This window comes from Lithobates pipiens, unplaced genomic scaffold (assembly GCF_037356315.1).
Source record: "Lithobates pipiens isolate NorthernLeopardFrog02 unplaced genomic scaffold, aLitPip1_a1.2 Scaffold_3, whole genome shotgun sequence".
NCBI lineage: Eukaryota > Metazoa > Chordata > Amphibia > Anura > Ranidae > Lithobates > Lithobates pipiens.
The window spans coordinates 206,037,801-206,056,208 of NW_027507790.1; the positions used below are offsets into that span (position 1 = coordinate 206,037,801).

Sequence of the window (18,408 nt, forward strand, 5' to 3'; positions counted from 1 at the left end):
GTCCCCATGGAGATCCGGTTTCCATGTGTGTGGGCACGCTCCCGAGTCCTGCTGCTGCATCTATTGACACAGGCAGCAGTCCCATCCCTGACTCCCATGGCACTGGATTTGCTTAACTTTAACTTTCGATTTGCTATCAGTCTTTCCAATGAGGACCCGAGACAGCGGCTGGAGCATAGAATACATTAAGGTGAAAAACCATGAGACTTTACAACTCCTTTAATAGGTAATCATTAATAAAAACACCATTATTAAAATACATAATGTTTTGTTCACTCTAAGTAGCACCTGAAAAGTCAATTTTTTTTGTATTTCTTGTACTATTTAATATTTATGGGATGGGGTGCCCATTAATGGTATAAGCCATTTCACATTTACTGTTGATTAGCATTTCTGGCTTCAACTGGATTTCCTAAATTGAATACTTGGAGCCAATGAACTAGCATTTTTGGAAGTACAGAGTACAGATTTCCTCTAAGCAATAATATGATTGTTTGTAACCTCTGTAATGTATGAAATGACTGGTATCCTGTTCTGTGCATTACAGATAAAGAAAGTAAGACTGCAATAATTTTTGTTTCACTTTTTCTTTTACAGAATGTCCATATGGTACCTATGGAATGGAATGCAGAGGAACCTGCAATTGTCCATCTGGAATTTGTGATCGTGTGACAGGAAAGTGTCTGAAATTTCCATTCTTCCAATTTACAGGAGCCAAATCACCAAATAAACTAAGACTTAATCCTGGTAAGATTTCTTTAAAATATTCTGGATACTATTTATGTTATCATGAAATAAAATATGGTCCTTATGTTCCTAAAAAGGACCCCGCGACACATAGACACTATCTATAGATAACCCTATCCAACAGGTGATTATATTTACAGAGGCACACACTCAAACTCTCCTCCAAAATAAGAGCCCTCACTAAAGGAAGGGACATGTGAACCCCCCCAAGTGACAGTGGTTGGTCCTGAGTGGACGATCAAAAATCCTGAACAGTGTCACATGGGGAAGCCCACGAGATCATCCCTTAGTCTAAGCTGTCAGTGGGGAGGACCAATAAATATAATGTGATTTTGCTCTGTTTGGACAAAGTGACAGTGAGGTTGATTTACTAAAGGCGAATATACTGCGTACTTTAAGTACAGTTGCTCTAGATCTGAGGGGAAGCTCTGCTGATTTCTATCATCCAATCATGTGCAAGCAAAAATGCAGTTTATTTATTTTTCTTGCATGTTCCCCTCAGATCTACAGCAACTGCACTTGCGGTGCACAGACTATTTACCTTTTGTAAATCAACTCCAGTGTCTCCTTAAAGCAAAAGTAGTTCCTCGACTTTAACATCATTATTCTAGCAGATCACAAATTATAAAGAGATTTTTTTAATGGCTAGATTGTTGTGAATACAATTTTAAACCTTAATGCCACGTACACACGACCGGACTTTTTGACAGCAAAGGTCCGACGGAACGAGTCCATCTGACAATTCGATAGTGTGTGGGCTCCATTGGACCTTTGCTTGCCAAAAATCCGGCGGACTTTAGAAATAGAATATTTTTAAAATTTTCCCACCGGAACTCCGCTGGACCGAGAAATCCGTTCATGTGTATGCTATTCCGACGGACAAAAACGGACGCTAGGGCAGATATTGGCTACTGGCTATGAACTTCCTTATTCTAGTCCGGTCGTAAGTCATCACATTTGAATCCGTCAGACTTTGGTGTGCTTGTGTGTGGCCAAATGCGTTCATTCGGAAAGTCCATCGGAACTCCGCCGAAAGTCAATGGGAAAGACTGTCAGACCTAGTCCCTCGAAAAGTCCGGTCGTGTGTACGCAGCATAAGAGTGGTGCTTATAAACTGAGTGGAGTAGACTGAAGGGTGATTAACCCCCCTAGCGGTAATCCCGAATCTGGCTCGGGGTAGGAATATACTGACAGGAGCGGTAACCCAGAGCCAGACTCGGGATGGCTTCGCTCGATGCAGGGGAGGACACAGGGAGCATTACTCACCTTGCCCCCTGGATCCAGCGATGTCGATAGAGCTGTCCTCCGCTCGATTCACAGTGCCGAATGCCGCCGAGCTCCGTTCCCTGCGGTGTTACGGCGCACGGGAGCGGAGAGCGGCGGCAAAATTCAAAAAAGTTAAAACACACTAAACACACACAGCACTGTAATCTTACAGATTACAGTGCTGTATTAAAAAATACACACCCCCTTTGTCCCTAGTGGTCTGTGTAGTGCCCTGCATGCACTTTTATATTATAAATACTGTTTTTTACTGCCTGGAATTTGGAGATTGTCCATAGCAACCAAAAAGTGTCAATTTTTCGGTGTTTTTGGATTTGATTACATTATTGAATAAATTGTATTCTTTATTATATTATAAACTTTATCATACCCGGGATGTCTGCTAGACTCTGGTTTGAACAGATTTAAGAGCGTTATTCCTAAGAATTACAGGACTACAAAATAAAAGCCAGATTTCCGTGCAAAATAATTGTACCGCTTTCAGCACCTAATTCCAGACTGAATCATACCGCCAGGGAGGTTAAAGGCAAACAGTAGAAATGGCTTGCACCCAGAGACCTCTATGTTTTAATACAAAGCTGTCATTTTGTCACTTTAGGCATAGTAGGAGGTCATACTCAAGGCTTACAGTGTTTCTCAGAAATTGTATTAACAAGCACATAATGAGGGGAGATTTACTAAAACTGATGCACACAGAATCTGGTACATAGTAACCATTCAGCTTTCAGGTTTTATTGTCAGAGCATAATTGAACAAGCAGACTTTAGAATTTGATTGGTTACTATGCACAGCTGCACCAGATTCTTTGTGCACCAGTTTTTGTAAATTTTCCCCAATGTCTTACTACAAGTCAGATGTGTATGTTGCAATACAACATTTGGACCTATTTTGGAGAATTAGCTAGATAGCAATATACCTCTAAAGATATGTGTGCCCCTTGTGACATCTGCTTAGTTCCTGAAAACTGCTAGTTTCATACACTCAATGACAGTTGTACTGAATATCCCCCGCTGAAATTGACAGTCAGGACTGGAGAACAGTGAGTTGTTTAATCTGCAACCTCTCCATTCATAAAGTATCTTGCATGTTTTTCAAAAAAGATAAGGCCTTCTGTGATTGACCCCTTGTCTTTTCCCAAATAAACCAAAAGAGAGAATGTCATGTCTAAAAATTCCTTCTAATGTTATATTAAACTCTGGAAATATAACAACTATACAATAGTAAAATTAGAGTGGTTCATTTTTATAAGTCTGCTCCTAGCCTTTGCTGGAGTGAGCTGTCATAATGCTGTTGTTTCTTTTGGTTTAGCCAACTAACTCTGTATTTCTAAATAACAAAGCACTAAATGTGCCACCATTAAGAGGTGTCTATTCAAGTTCAGTATTTGCTGTAGTGTAGTCACCCTGAGCTGAATGTATAGTTTAGTTTAGTTTTATTGGGTCTCTCTTTGGCTCTGGGTATCTGGGTATTGTTTGCTTCTGCTCGCTGCTATAGAGTGTCCCTGGTAATAGTGTAAAAGGCCACAATAATCAGTTATGAATATTTATTTTCCCCTGGCTAACTACTAGGAGTTTTATTGTCAGTGGTGCAGGCTGAGAAAGGGTATACATATTCCGTGATCCTGGAAAATAAGTCTTTCCCCAGCCTGCTGCCAGGCATGCACTGTGCATGCATGAGCCCCATTGCGCTCCATCAATGGCCAGGCAATGTTCTGGGACCTGTCACGTTTCCCAGAACATTGCCGGGAGGGAGGGGCTGCCTAGGAATCACCTAGGCAGTCAGACAGGAAGTCCCACTCCAAACCAGGTACCCAGCCCCCCCCCCCCCCAAAAAAAAGACAGGGGGCGAGGAGTACTTAAAGCGGAAGTTCCACTTTTGGGTGGAACTCCGCTTTAAGGAAAGTGACCATGTGCTTGGATAGATGTCTAGGTTTGATTACCCAGTATGCTGAACATGGGGAATGAAGCACATTTCAGCCTAACTGGGAAACCTGAGAAGCTGGGTGAAGTGTGGCCCTCTTATGCCGCGTACACATGACCAGACTTTCCGACAGACTAGGTCCGACAGTCTTCCCGACTGACTTTTGGCGGAGTTCCGACGGACTTTCCGAACGAACGGACTTGGCCACGGACTAAGTCTGTTCGAAAGTCTGTTCGTTTTGAACGCAATGACGTAAGACGGGACTAAAAAAGGAAGTTCAACAGCCAGTAGCCAATAGCTTCCCTTGCGTCGTATTTGGTCCGTCGGACCAGCATACAGATGAACAGTTTTCCCAATAGGAATTGAGTCTGTCGAATAGATTTGAAACATGTTCTATTTCTAGATCCGTCTGATTTGTTTAATGAAAAACGATCGGATTGTCCAACGGACTGATTCCGTAAGACCTAGTCTGCCGGAAAGTCCGGTCGTGTGTACGCGGCATAAGAGAACCAACAATTGTCTTACATTCAGAAGCTGATTTCACAGAATGTTGGTTTGGCTTCAAGGTCGTATCTCTGTAAAGACTGCAAGCAATTTTTGTCATTCATCTGGAGTCTGACACGTCTATCCATGTCCTGTGTCCTAAACCTCTCTCCCAGGAGTCTTAAGTTAGTGTCAATAAACTCCATTCCTTGATTTGAAAAGCGACTGGGGGCCTTCTGTTCATCATAAGCATAGACTGCGAGTTAGCCAATAAGGCAGTCCATGAATATAGAGTACAAAGCCGTTATCATATATAGGAAGCATCATTAGTATAGATAAGGACCCTATATGCCCTCTTCAAGTAATATAAGGCACAAAACTAAGGCACTTTATAGTCAAAATGGATGTAAACCCAATTCAGAAAATTCGACCTGGGCACATCTATCTCTAGTGTTTTCTTATCTCTCTCCAAAGCACTAAGTCCTGTGTATTTCTGCTGCTCCATTCTTCTGTTATAAGCATGATAACTTCTGGCAAGTTCTCCATCAACCAAAATAAAACCAACCTGAAATGTGTGTCATGGGAGGTTGCTATAAATAGATTAGCAGAGAGCTTATCTTGTCACAACACAGCTCTTCACATTCCTTCCTTCCTTTGAATATGTGAAGTGGGGGTGTGTGCCTTTCCTCCAATCAGCTGTCTTGGCTGTATGCCAAGAATCCACTCCCAGTGCTGAACAGGAAGAGGAAATCTCAACACGATGTGCACTTTCTAAAGAATATAGCCGGTTGATATCAGCAGATATACATGTAAAACTTATATGGGGATATTTGTTTCATCCCTGCATATCATCCAAGGCTGTTCACTTCACTGGGTGTATGTGAGGGTTTACATCCACTTTAACCACCTGCCGTCCTCGCTATAGCCAAAAGACAGCTACAGCGCGGACTCCATTTGCTGGGAGGGCGTCCCAGGAAGTCCTCCCTTGCTTGAGCGGCCTACGTGCCCCCTGCAGGGTGAGCTCAATGAGCTCTATGAACAGCAAGTCTATGAGACTCACCTGATCACAGATCGGAGTAAGGGGTCGATCGCGACCCCTTACTATGGGATCAGCTGTCAGCCAAAGACAGCTAATCATGTGATGTAAACAAAGCCGGTAATTTGCTATTTTTCCTCCTTGCGCTGATAGCGTGAGGAGTAAAAAAAAAAAAGCCGATCAACGGCGTCTGCAAAAGGGACATCGGTCCCGATCGTGAAGGTACCACCAGCGCCACCTACCAGTGCCCACCAGCACCACCCCCTACCAGTGTCCACAGTACCACCCATCGGTGCCCTAAGTGCCACCTCATAGTGCCAACTATCAGTGCCCACAGTGCAGCCTATTAAACTAATCAGTGTGTCATTACCAGTGTGGCCTATCAATACCACCTACCAATGCCACCTATCAGTGCCCATTAGTGCCACCTATCATTGCCCATCAGTGCCACCCATCAGTGCCACCCTATCAGTGCCCATCAGTGCTGTCTTATCAGTGCCTATCAGTGTCAACCTTATCTGTGTCTATCAGTGTCGCCTTATCTGTGCCCATCAGTGCAGCCCATAAGTGGCCATCAGTGCCCATCAGTGCAGCCTCATTAGCGAATATCAATGAAGGAGAAAAATTACCCATTTGCAAAATTTTATAACAAACATGTTTTTGTTTTTTTTGTTTAGCAAAAAATAAAATTCCAAATGGTGATTAAATACCACCAAAAGAAAGCTCTATTTTTGTGAAAAAAAATTATAAAAATGTAATTTGAGTACAGTGTTGTATGACCGCGCTATTGCATTTCAAAGTGCGTCAGCACTGAAAGCTGAAAATTGGTCTGGGCAGGAGGGGGGTTTAAGTGCCCAGTAAACAAGTGGTTAAGGTTAATTAGGAGAGAGTATGGTAATAGTCATTGTGTATCAAGGAGTTGAAATTGAAACATAAAACAATAATCTTAAGAATCAAATGACTCAATCTGAGAAAGACTGTAATGACCGAGAGGCATATTTGAGCTGGAATATTCATTAAGTACCCACAGGTTAACCTATTGTTTTTTACATCTGTTTTTACACATCATTCATAAATAGATTCACCCCACAGAGTAATCTGTTATCATTTGATTAATTGTTGGGTGAGATTACTGTGCATTTTTTACCCAAGCTCCAAAGTGCAACACTTTACTGTGTGCCTTTCTGCTTGTCTAAACTCATATTTTCCTGCCTGCTGTAATTCATTTGAAAGGCCACCCAAAACCTGGCTGCATCTAAGCTGCTCACCCTTCCCTTTCCTTTACTCTGTGTTTGGTTGGGAGGAAAACCCAGGAGCCCTTTCTTGCTCTGTGTATACTCAACTCCAAACAATTGACTGCACACCAATAACGTCACAAAAATCAAAGTTTAAAGATGAATAGCACACACTGCATTGTAAGGATAACCCTCCTAACGTGTTTCACCCAACCAGGGCTTAATCGCAGAGAAACATACATTAAACTTGCTGTATTAAATGCTCTATCTATCCACTGTGGATGAGCTACCAAAGTTCTGCAACCCACTTAAACCAGACTTGCAATTTTTTTTTTTTAATGCAGTGCGCCAGAACGTAGAGATGATTCGCACTGCATTATGGTGTGCTAAAGCACAATTGTGTTGCATTGTGTTAGTTGCATTGGGGATGCATCCATAATGAATGATACCTGCAACACATCGCACTCATACATTTATGTGCATTGTGGTACTGTGTGGTAAAAGATGTGACGAAGCCCTGAATTATTTTGTGTTCTGCAAATCAAATTTTATTATCAGGTAACATAAAAGCACACAGGAGATTCTCCTTCCTCTGATTTGTTTGAGGATTTGTGTGTCTTAATGTGCAAACTGAACAGCAGTCATAGATATTTGTAACGGCTAATAAAGATAAACATGATCCACCCCAGCAAGCACACACTTAGGCCTCATGGATTCCGGACATTTTTTTTCTGATGCTCCTAGGGGTGTTCAGCATTTTTATATTCTACCTCTAAGCGCCCCATGCATGTTAGCCTATGTGTCCATGCTTTCAGAGGCAGAAAAAAAAAAAAACATCGCTAGTAGTGATGGACGAACTTCCGACGGGACGTTTCGCGAAAGCGAAATGCGAACGGACCCAAACGTTCGCGAAACCGAACGTTCGCCGCGGGCCCCATTGACTTCAATGGGAGGCGAACTTTGCAAACCTTCATGTCGAATTTGCGGCCACGTGGTAATTATTAGGGGGTAAAACGTAGTCCCACCATCTGGACAATGACATAATACATGTATGAGGTGAATTTGGGATCGATAACTACAAGCATTTTTATTTTATTTGGGAAATTGTTCTAACAATTCAGGACTATGGAGCTAATGAAGGCAATGGAGGAGAGGGAAGGTCAGGGACCAGGGTAGGCAAAGAAGAGGGTGCAGGAGATGATCACCAGCAGCGTGACATACCGGAATGACACATGCACCGTGATAGAGGCATCTGACAGCAGCACCGTAATACAGAGCACTGACAGCAGCACCGTGACATACAGCGCTGACAGCAGCACCGTGACATACAGCGCTGACAGCAGCACCGTGACATACAGCGCTGACAGCAGCACCGTGACATACAGCGCTGACAGCAGCACCGTGACATACAGCGCTGACAGCAGCACCGTGACATACAGCGCTGACAGCAGCACCGTGACATACAGCGCTGACAGCAGCACCGTGACATACAGCGCTGACAGCAGCACCGTGACATACAGCGCTGACAGCAGCACCGTGACATACAGCACTGACAGCAGCACCGTAAGCAGCCCCAGGAGGAAGTCAGCACAGCACAGGGATGGTGTGATCCCCTCATAATAAGAACCCCCAGGAGGAAGTCAGCACAGCACAGGGATAGTGTGATCCCTTCATAATAAGAACCCCCAGGAGGAAGTCAGCACAGCACAGGGATATCATAAGCAGCCCCAGTAGAAATATGACACCGCTCAACCTCTTCAAAGAGGAGGGTAGGGGCATATAGTACGGTGTGCTTTTTTGGGTCAAGGAAGTGAGCCAAATGAATTAAGAAGGTCTGTGTGCTTGATTAAAAAAATAGTTTATAGACATATACATGGTCTACTGGTCACATGTGTTGAATTCCTCCGAGATCCATGCCTCATTCATTTTTAGAAATGTGAGGTAGTTAACACTGTGGTGAGCTAGGCGAGTACGCTTATCGGTCACAATCCCCCCTGCTGCGCTGAACGTCCTTTCGGACAGGACACTGGATGAGGGGCAAGCCAACAGTTCGATTGCAAATTGGGCAAGCTCTGGCCAGAGGTCAAGCCTGCCCACCCAGTAGTCTAGGGGTTCATCACTCCTCAGAGCGTCCACATCGGCCGTTAACCCAATGTAGTCGGACACCTGACGGTCTAGGCGTTCCCTGATGCTGGATCCGGATGACACCTGTCGATGGGTCGGCTGAAAGAATGACCTCATATCCGAAGTCACCAACACATCTTCAAACCGGCCTCTTCTTGCAGGCGCTGTTGGATTGGTACCCGCAAATCCTTCTCTGGGAGTGGGAATTGCTCCTCTGCCAGCGCACGCAAAAGCAGAATGCAGCATTTCTCGAAGCAAGGCCTGGAAGTGCTGCATTCTGACAGCCCTCTGCGACGGCGGTAACATTTCCGCCATTTTGTGTTTGTACCGGGGGTCTAAGTACGTTGCCACCCAGTACTGGTCCTTGACCCTCATGCTTTTTATACGGGGGTCCCTATTAAAACACTGGAGCATGAAGGCCCCCATTTGCACTAAAGTGGAAGCGGTGTGGTGGCCTGGCTCCTGCTCATCATCCAGGATAATGTCGTCCTCTTCATTCTCCTCTCCCCATCCTCGCACAACAGGGATCCCAGAAAGGTTTAAAGCATGCTCTTCTTGCTCCTGCTCATCCGCCCCGGCACCATCCTCCTCTGACTCCTCATCAGACTCCTGTTGTTGACTTGTCTCAGATAGAGTAGCCCCCCCTGGGAATTCATCCAGCATTGCGACTTCCTCATCTTCCCGCTCCTGCTCCTCCACAGCCTGATCAATGACACGACGCAATGCACGCTCCAGAAAGAAGGCATAAGGTACCATGTCACTGATGGCGCCATGGCTGCGACTGACCAGTTTGGTGATCTCCTCAAATGGCCGCAGAAGTCTGCATGTGTCGCGCATGAGCAGCCACTGGCGCGGTGAAAAAAAACCCAGCTCCCCAGAACCGTTTCTTTCGCAGAGTTCATACAGGTAGACGTTAACTGCACGTTTCTGCTGGAGCAGCCTATCAAGCATATAGAAGGTTGAGTTCCATCGCGTCGGGCAATCGCAAATAAGACGTCTGACCGGCAGATGGTGTCGCCGCTGAATGTCAGCAAGGCGAGCCATGGCCGTGTAAGATCTTCTGAAATGGGCCGAGATTTTCCTTGCCTGCCGCAAGATGTCCTGGACCCCAGGGTATTTGACAAGGAATCGCTGCACGACCAAGTTTAAGACGTGTGCCATGCACGGCACGTGCGTGATTTTGCCCTGTTTCAATGCGCTAAGCAGATTGGCACCGTTGTCACACACCACTTTACCAACTGTCAAATTGAGCGGTGTTAGCCACTCATCTGCCTGTGAACGCAAAGCTGAAAGGAGTGCCGGGCCAGTGTGGCTCTTTGCTTCCAGGCACAACAGACGCAGCACGGCATGGCAACGTCTCACCTGGCATGTGGAATAGGTTCTGGGGAGCTTGGGCGGTGCAGTGGAAGAGACGCTAGCAGCGGAAAAGGAGGAGGCAGCTGAGGAGGAGAGGGAGGAGGATGGAGTAGGAGGAGGAGAAGAAGAGTCAGGCCTGCATGCAATCCGTGGCGGTAAAACCAAATCTACACGGGTGCCACGGGTTACATGCTTGACGGCCGTCAGAAGGTTCACCCAGTGGGCAGTAAAACTGATATACCTTCCCTGCCCGTGTTTGCTAGACCACGTGTCTGTGGTCAGATGTATCTTGGCACCGACACTGTGTGCCAGAGATACATTCACTTGCCGCTGAACATGGCCATATAGCTCTGGGATGCCCTTCTCTGAGAAATACTTCCTTCCTGGGACCTTCCATTGTGGTGTTCCAATGGCCACAAATTTGCGAAAGGCCTCCGAGTCCACCAGTTTATATGGCAGTAGTTGGCGGGCTATGAGTTCTGACAAGCCAGCCGCCAACCGTTGGGCAAGAGGGTTATCCGGCGTCATCATTTTTTTACGCTCAAACATTAGGCCCACGGAAGCCTGCCTTTTTGCAGAAAAATGTGAGCTTGGCGTGATGGAAGGTGGAGTGGAGGACAATTGTGAGGAGAGAGGAGAAGGAGAAGTAGAAGACGAGGCTGGACGGTGAGAGCCTGCAGTGTGGCTTTGTGTGTTCCGTTGCTCCCACTGGGCTCGGTGATGGCTGCTCATGTGCCTTCTTAAGGCGGTCGTCCCTAGGTGAGTATTGGGCTTACCGCGACTAACGCGTTGACTGCAAAGATTGCAGATGACAACGCTATTGTCAGCAGCGGACACGTTAAAAAAAGCCCACACTGCGGAGCCATGTGCCGGTGTCCTGGGAGCGCCAGATGTGACCGTACATGGTCGATGACTCGCTCCTGATACATTTGCAGTCTGCTTTGTCCCTGCTGTGCAATGTAAGTCATTGCTGCTTCTCCTCCCTATCTGCTGGTCCATATCTCCCTCTGAACTCCCCTCCTCTTCCTCTCTTGTGGGCACCCACGTGACATCACTAGACACGTCATCATCAACGTCACCTTCCCCACCGCTATAAGTAGAGATCTCGGAGTAGGCAGCAACACCGGGGACCAACCTCCTCCTTGGGCTGATCTGGGTACTGGCGTCAGACTGCTGAGTAGCGCTTGTTGCTACCTCCTCTTCCTGATCCAATACCAAGAGTGGCTGCGCATCAGAAATGTCCTCTTGATATGGATCGGAAAATAATTCCAGTGACTCAAGCGGAAGGTATGTGGTGGTGGTGGTGGTGGTCGTGTTGTTGGTGGTAGTGTCTTTGGGGGTGCACATAGCAGAGAGTGAAGAAGAGGGTGCAGATCGAGAGGATGAGGAGGGTGCAGAAGAGTAAGGCTGAGCGAGCCACTCAACCAAGTCTGGTGCATCCTTTAAAGTAATTGAACGCACCTTCTGCAACTTCCCACTTTGGCTCAAGCCTGTTGCTCCTGCCCTACCCCTACCACCCCTGCGGAAGGGCCTGCCTCTTCCTCTGCCTGTCATTTTTTAAATGACCCTGTGACAAAACTCTTAGTCCCTATACCGATGAAGGACTGCTGCAGTATAGGGCAGCGGTCAGCAGTGGTGCACGTCAACCCTATCTATTGTGGACCTATAGCGGTCCTTACAGAACAGCAGACTGTACCGCACTCAAGCCTATGTACCGTAGCACCCTATACCAAGTTACCAGTCCTTATAAGAACTTTTGTGGACCAAGCAGGTTGTGTATTAATGTTTAGCAGACTGTACGTCAGTCCCTATACCGCTGAAGGACTGCTGCAGTATAGGTGAGCGGTCAGCAGTGGTGCACGTCAACCCTATCTATTGTGGACCGATAGCGGTCCTTACAGAACAGCAGACTGTACCGCACTCAAGCCTATGTACCGTAGCACCCTATACCAAGTTACCAGTCCTTATAAGAACTTTTGTGGACCAAGCAGGTTGTGTATTAGTGTTTAGCAGACTGTACGTCAGTCCCTATACCGCTGAAGGACTGCTGCAGTATAGGGCAGCGGTCAGCAGTGGTGCACGTCAACCCTATCTATTGTGGACCGATAGCGGTCCTTACAGAACAGCAGACTGTACCGCACTCAAGCCTATGTACCGTAGCACCCTATACCAAGTTACCAGTCCTTATAAGAACTTTTGTGGACCAAGCAGGTTGTGTATTAGTGTTTAGCAGACTGTACGTCAGTCCCTATACCGCTGAAGGACTGCTGCAGTATAGGGCAGCGGTCAGCAGTGGTGCACGTCAACCCTATCTATTGTGGACCGATAGCGGTCCTTACAGAACAGCAGACTGTACCGCACTCAAGCCTATGTACCGTAGCACCCTATACCAAGTTACCAGTCCTTATAAGAACTTTTGTGGAACAAGCAGGTTGTGTGTTAGTGATTAGCAGACTGTACGTCAGTCCCTATACCGCTGAAGGACTGCTGCAGTATAGGTGAGCGGTCAGCAGTGGTGCACGTCAACCCTATCTATTGTGGACCGATAGCGGTCCTTACAGAACAGCAGACTGTACCGCACTCAAGCCTATGTACCGTAGCACCCTATACCAAGTTACCAGTCCTTATAAGAACTTTTGTGGACCAAGCAGGTTGTGTATTAGTGTTTAGCAGACTGTACGTCAGTCCCTATACCGCTGAAGGACTGCTGCAGTATAGGGCAGCGGTCAGCAGTGGTGCACGTCAACCCTATCTATTGTGGACCGATAGCGGTCCTTACAGAACAGCAGACTGTACCGCACTCAAGCCTATGTACCGTAGCACCCTATACCAAGTTACCAGTCCTTATAAGAACTTTTGTGGAACAAGCAGGTTGTGTGTTAGTGATTAGCAGACTGTACGTCAGTCCCTATACCGCTGAAGGACTGCTGCAGTATAGGTGAGCGGTCAGCAGTGGTGCACGTCAACCCTATCTATTGTGGACCGATAGCGGTCCTTACAGAACAGCAGACTGTACCGCACTCAAGCCTATGTACCGTAGCACCCTATACCAAGTTACCAGTCCTTATAAGAACTTTTGTGGACCAAGCAGGTTGTGTATTAGTGTTTAGCAGACTGTACGTCAGTCCCTATACCGCTGAAGGACTGCTGCAGTATAGGGCAGCGGTCAGCAGTGGTGCACGTCAACCCTATCTATTGTGGACCGATAGCGGTCCTTACAGAACAGCAGACTGTACCGCACTCAAGCCTATGTACCGTAGCACCCTATACCAAGTTACCAGTCCTTATAAGAACTTTTGTGGAACAAGCAGGTTGTGTGTTAGTGATTAGCAGACTGTACGTCAGTCCCTATACCGCTGAAGGACTGCTGCAGTATAGGGCAGCGGTCAGCAGTGGTGCACGTCAACCCTATCTATTGTGGACCGATAGCGGTCCTTACAGAACAGCAGACTGTACCGCACTCAAGCCTATGTACCGTAGCACCCTATACCAAGTTACCAGTCCTTATAAGAACTTTTGTGGAACAAGCAGGTTGTGTGTTAGTGATTAGCAGACTGTACGTCAGTCCCTATACCGCTGAAGGACTGCTGCAGTATAGGGCAGCGGTCAGCAGTGGTGCACGTCAACCCTATCTATTGTGGACCGATAGCGGTCCTTACAGAACAGCAGACTGTACCGCACTCAAGCCTATGTACCGTAGCACCCTATACCAAGTTACCAGTCCTTATAAGAACTTTTGTGGAACAAGCAGGTTGTGTGTTAGTGATTAGCAGACTGTACGTCAGTCCCTATACCGCTGAAGGACTGCTGCAGTATAGGGCAGCGGTCAGCAGTGGTGCACGTCAACCCTATCTATTGTGGACCGATAGCGGTCCTTACAGAACAGCAGACTGTACCGCACTCAAGCCTATGTACCGTAGCACCCTATACCAAGTTACCAGTCCTTATAAGAACTTTTGTGGAACAAGCAGGTTGTGTGTTAGTGATTAGCAGACTGTACGTCAGTCCCTATACCGCTGAAGGACTGCTGCAGTATAGGGCAGCGGTCAGCAGTGGTGCACGTCAACCCTATCTATTGTGGACCGATAGCGGTCCTTACAGAACAGCAGACTGTACCGCACTCAAGCCTATGTACCGTAGCACCCTATACCAAGTTACCAGTCCTTATAAGAACTTTTGTGGAACAAGTGAGTTGTGAATGTTTAGCAGACTGCAGCAGAAGGGCAGCAGTCAAGTATAATATCCTTTCTATATTTGGAAGAAAGAATATTATACATGTACAAGCCTATTACTGTACCACTGATACCAGTCCTGAAAAGAACCTTTGTGGAACTAATAATAACAGCAAGTCTTTAAAATTACCCTCACTGCCTGACAACACTGCTTCCTTCCTGTCCCTATACAAATTGGCAAAAAAAGAGAACGATTAGTGGTTACTGGAACAGCTCTTTTGTGGACCTTGATAGTAACAGCTAATGATGATGATGATGATGATGAAAGACTAATCTGGCTGTCCCTGTAGCATACACCGTCCTTTCCCTTTCTCTAAACTAACAAAAGACACTCAGGCTGCTGCAAGAATCAGCAGCACAGCAAACCTATCAACACCTAACACCTATACCAGTCCTGAAAAGAACTTTTGTGTACCAAATAGCTAGTGGTTTATCTCTCCCTACTCCACACAGGAACCTGTCCCTATCGTAACAGAAGAAAGAATGTAAAATGGCCACCGGATCGGGTGTATTTATAGGTTAGGGGGAATGTACAAGTGTCCATGTGCTGTCATGTCTCAATTGGCTGTCCTGTATCACATGATAAACGTGTCACCAAAGGTTAAAGTTCTTGTATACATTAAACACGTAAGTCCGCCGCGGCGAACGACGGAAAAAGGCGTTCGAACGTGCGGACCGCGAATGTCGGAAATTCGCCGCGAAACGACCGCCGGGCGAACCGTTCGGCCATCACTAATCGCTAGTGCATCAAGGAACAGCAGAGTTTTGGCAGAAAACATGCTTAATGCGCCTTTACGCGTGTAAACGTGTCTAATGCACCTAAGCACTGGGCACATTTAGCGCTTGAGTGTTAATTCATTTCAATGGCAAGAATCAAGTATTATCATGGCCAATGAAATGAACGCCCAAGCGCTTGACGTGCCTAAACACTTTACACAAATTTACAAGCCTCAAGCATTTTTTCTGCTAAAACTCTGCTGCCAGATGGAAAGGAGTCTAGGAGAGGTAGCAAAACATCCTGTGTGCATGAGGCCTTCATGTGAACAGGTGGAATTGCAAAGGTTTACCAATACACTGGTGACTAAGCAATATCCATATCTAACAATGCATTCATATCTAGTTATTATACTTTAATGTTATCATGTAGAAAACTTTAAAAGCACATAGAAAACCTTTTTTACATGTTCTTTCTTAAAACGGAACTTCACCCAAAAGGGGAAGTTCTACTTGTTTGCATCCTTCCCCCCCTCCACTTGCACATTTGGCACTACCTGGTTTTGACAAATACCCATCCCCACTTCCAGTCAGATACGCCACTGCGATCTGAGCCAGAAGTTCGACCCCCCCCCTCCTTCACCCGCAGCATTCTGAGACACATCACAGGTCCCAGAAGAATGCAGGACCATGCACAAAGCGCAGCGCGACTTTTGGAAATGTAGTGGGAAACCAGCTGTGAGGCTGCAAGGCTTCACTTCCAGTTTCCCCCACTTATGATGCTGACACATGCACTCAAAGCAATTGAGCATCCCTGGATCCCTGGACAGGTAAGTGTCCTTATAATAAAAGTCAGCAGCTACATTATTTGTAACTGCTGACTTTTCATTTTTGGGAGCTCTTTAAGCTGGGTTCATATGAGAAAGGTTTGTATTAAGACACATTAAATTGCCATGTTGTGAGTTAAAAATGTAATTTTAATAGCAAAGCAATGCACCCAAAACTATCACAGAAAGCTATTTTTAAAATTCATCGCTAGAAAAACACTTGTGTGTAGATATGTCACATTGAAAACAACTTTTCCTTGGCCAGCTCAATCACCAAAGCCAATAATTTAAAGGAATGGATAACCCATGCCCTTTCTGTAAGCCCTTGTACACACGGTCGGACATTCCGACGGAAAATGTCAGATCGGACCGATAATCCGACCATGTTCATCTGACTTTTTCCATCCAACAAAGTTTGAGAGCTGGATATAAATATTTTCAGATAACATTATCCGGAATTTGTCCGATTTGTAGAGAATTCAGATCAGACAAAGTGCCACGCATGCTCAGATCAAATTCCTAGACCAAAGCTATTGGCTACTAGCCTGCTGAACGTAGTCCCGTCATAACTAAATTACGTCATCACGTTACGAACGATCGGATTTTCCGACAACTTTGTCCGATCGTGTGTATGCAACACCAGTTTCGGACAAAATCCGTCTGGCAATCCGTCAGATTTTGTTGTCGGAATGTCCGAGCGTGTGTACAAGGGCTTACAGAATGTGCTCACAAGATCCATATTTTTATGTTGGGCTGTTAGCACGAGATGACAATTCTATGTAAGGAAAGATACATTCTTTTTTTAAATGTTTAATTTAGTTATTTATTAACTTGGTACATGCCCCCTATATCAGTGTCTAGCTTTCTATGCCCTTTGTTTCACGATAGCTTACCTATTAGCCCTACAAACAGCCTGAATTGAATAGCAAAATAAATCCCCTATAGACTTCAGCTGGGTTAGCTGAAAAGTTAGCGAATGTCAAACTTTGGGCAATATTTGATTCCTACAACTACCATACTAATTACACAAAAATCGTTCATTCTGGAATCCTACGAGAAAAATGTTTGTGCTTGTCCCTTCTGATAATTTCACATAAATCTGATTATCTGACGATTGCTCCAAAAGCAATATTTGTCCTCCGATTTTCTCATGGTGTTTTCGCTCAGCTTTACACTCAAGAACATTGACCCCAGCAGAGCACAAGCAACTAGCAAACCACACAGTTCTATTCACAGCACACCAAGCTGTGACCACTTGTCAGCGTGAGCCTCAGAAAGTCAGTTATGAGTAGTCTGTTAAGTGTACAAATAATTAGCAAATGTCTGAGAATGAAACACTAACAAATTATTTCTTTATTTAATTTTAGATTCTGAAATGGCTTCTGGAGATGGAAACAGTGTCAAGCCAGAACTTGCCAAGGATAAGTCTTCTCGCTCTCCTGGAATAAAATGGCTAAACCCACGCTGATTTTAATTTATAACTGTTTATAAGAACTATCTTGTGGATTTGAGGCTGAAAAATGTGCAAGACAATGCAATGGAATACCACCAGAAGGAGCTGGATGTATCACTTATTTGGTGGTCAACTGACACTGTTAATTTATAGGAATAAAAATGTTATTACAGACAACGAAGGTCATTACAATTCAGACATATATCTTTGTTCCGTGATGCAAAAATCTGTTCAGTCAAAATCCTTCTTGTAAATGTGTAGTTATATAAACTTTATTTTGGTCTGTTTTCAAAGGATTTTTAAATGTTGGATATATCTGATTACTTTCATGTGTATTTAAATAAATGCTTTGTATATTAGTCTCTGCTACCGTATACAGTAATTTTTCTTTATAAAACTTAGAAGCCATGGTTTCCATACACTGCAATGATGATGGCCAAAATGCCTGAAACTTGCCAACAGTCCAGATTTTCCCGGAACAATCCAGATTTTGGGACCCACGCCCCAATCGGAGCTCGTTCCAATTAAATTACCAGGATTTTGCTTTTGTTTTTGGCAAAAACAGGACTGTTTTTGGCAAAAACTTCAGCGGTCTGCAAAAAGACGGCTGCTGCCGCTGCCATGATGGCTGTTTTCCTGTGTGTTCAGTGGAGAGGGTAATACTTTATATTCCCTTCGCACACATTCCTGGTATAAGCTTTAATGGTTTGGGTGCTATAGCAACAACCAGCTGGATACTGGTTCAAGTCACAACGTAGATATTTGCCAGCACACCATGGATCAGCATGAAGTGGAGTCCAAACGGTTTAATTTATTGCATGATCACAACACAAGAAGATACAACGTTTCGGAGTTACGCAGGACCTCTTTATCAGGCATGCCACTTCGTGCTGATCCTTGGTGTGCTGGCAAATATCTATGCAGTAGAGTAGTAGGGGGTAGAGGGTAGGGGCAGCTAATCGGCTCTCTTCAGTGTATGAGTAGACAATTCTCTTGT

The 18,408-nt window shown here is 45.4% G+C and overlaps 1 protein-coding gene across 1 annotated transcript in view; it reads left to right on the forward strand.

Annotated features, from left to right (window-relative positions):
* Positions 1-17,770, forward strand: part of ESM1 (endothelial cell specific molecule 1) — a 37,892-nt gene extending 20,122 nt beyond the window's left edge. Inside the window, exons 2-3 of the mRNA XM_077462744.1 lie at positions 598-747; positions 17,326-17,770. Coding sequence (XP_077318870.1) covers positions 598-747; positions 17,326-17,426 — 251 coding nt within the window. The 3' untranslated portion in view covers positions 17,427-17,770. The remainder of the gene's footprint in view (positions 1-597; positions 748-17,325) is intronic.
* The last annotated feature ends 638 nt before the right edge of the window (positions 17,771-18,408 follow it).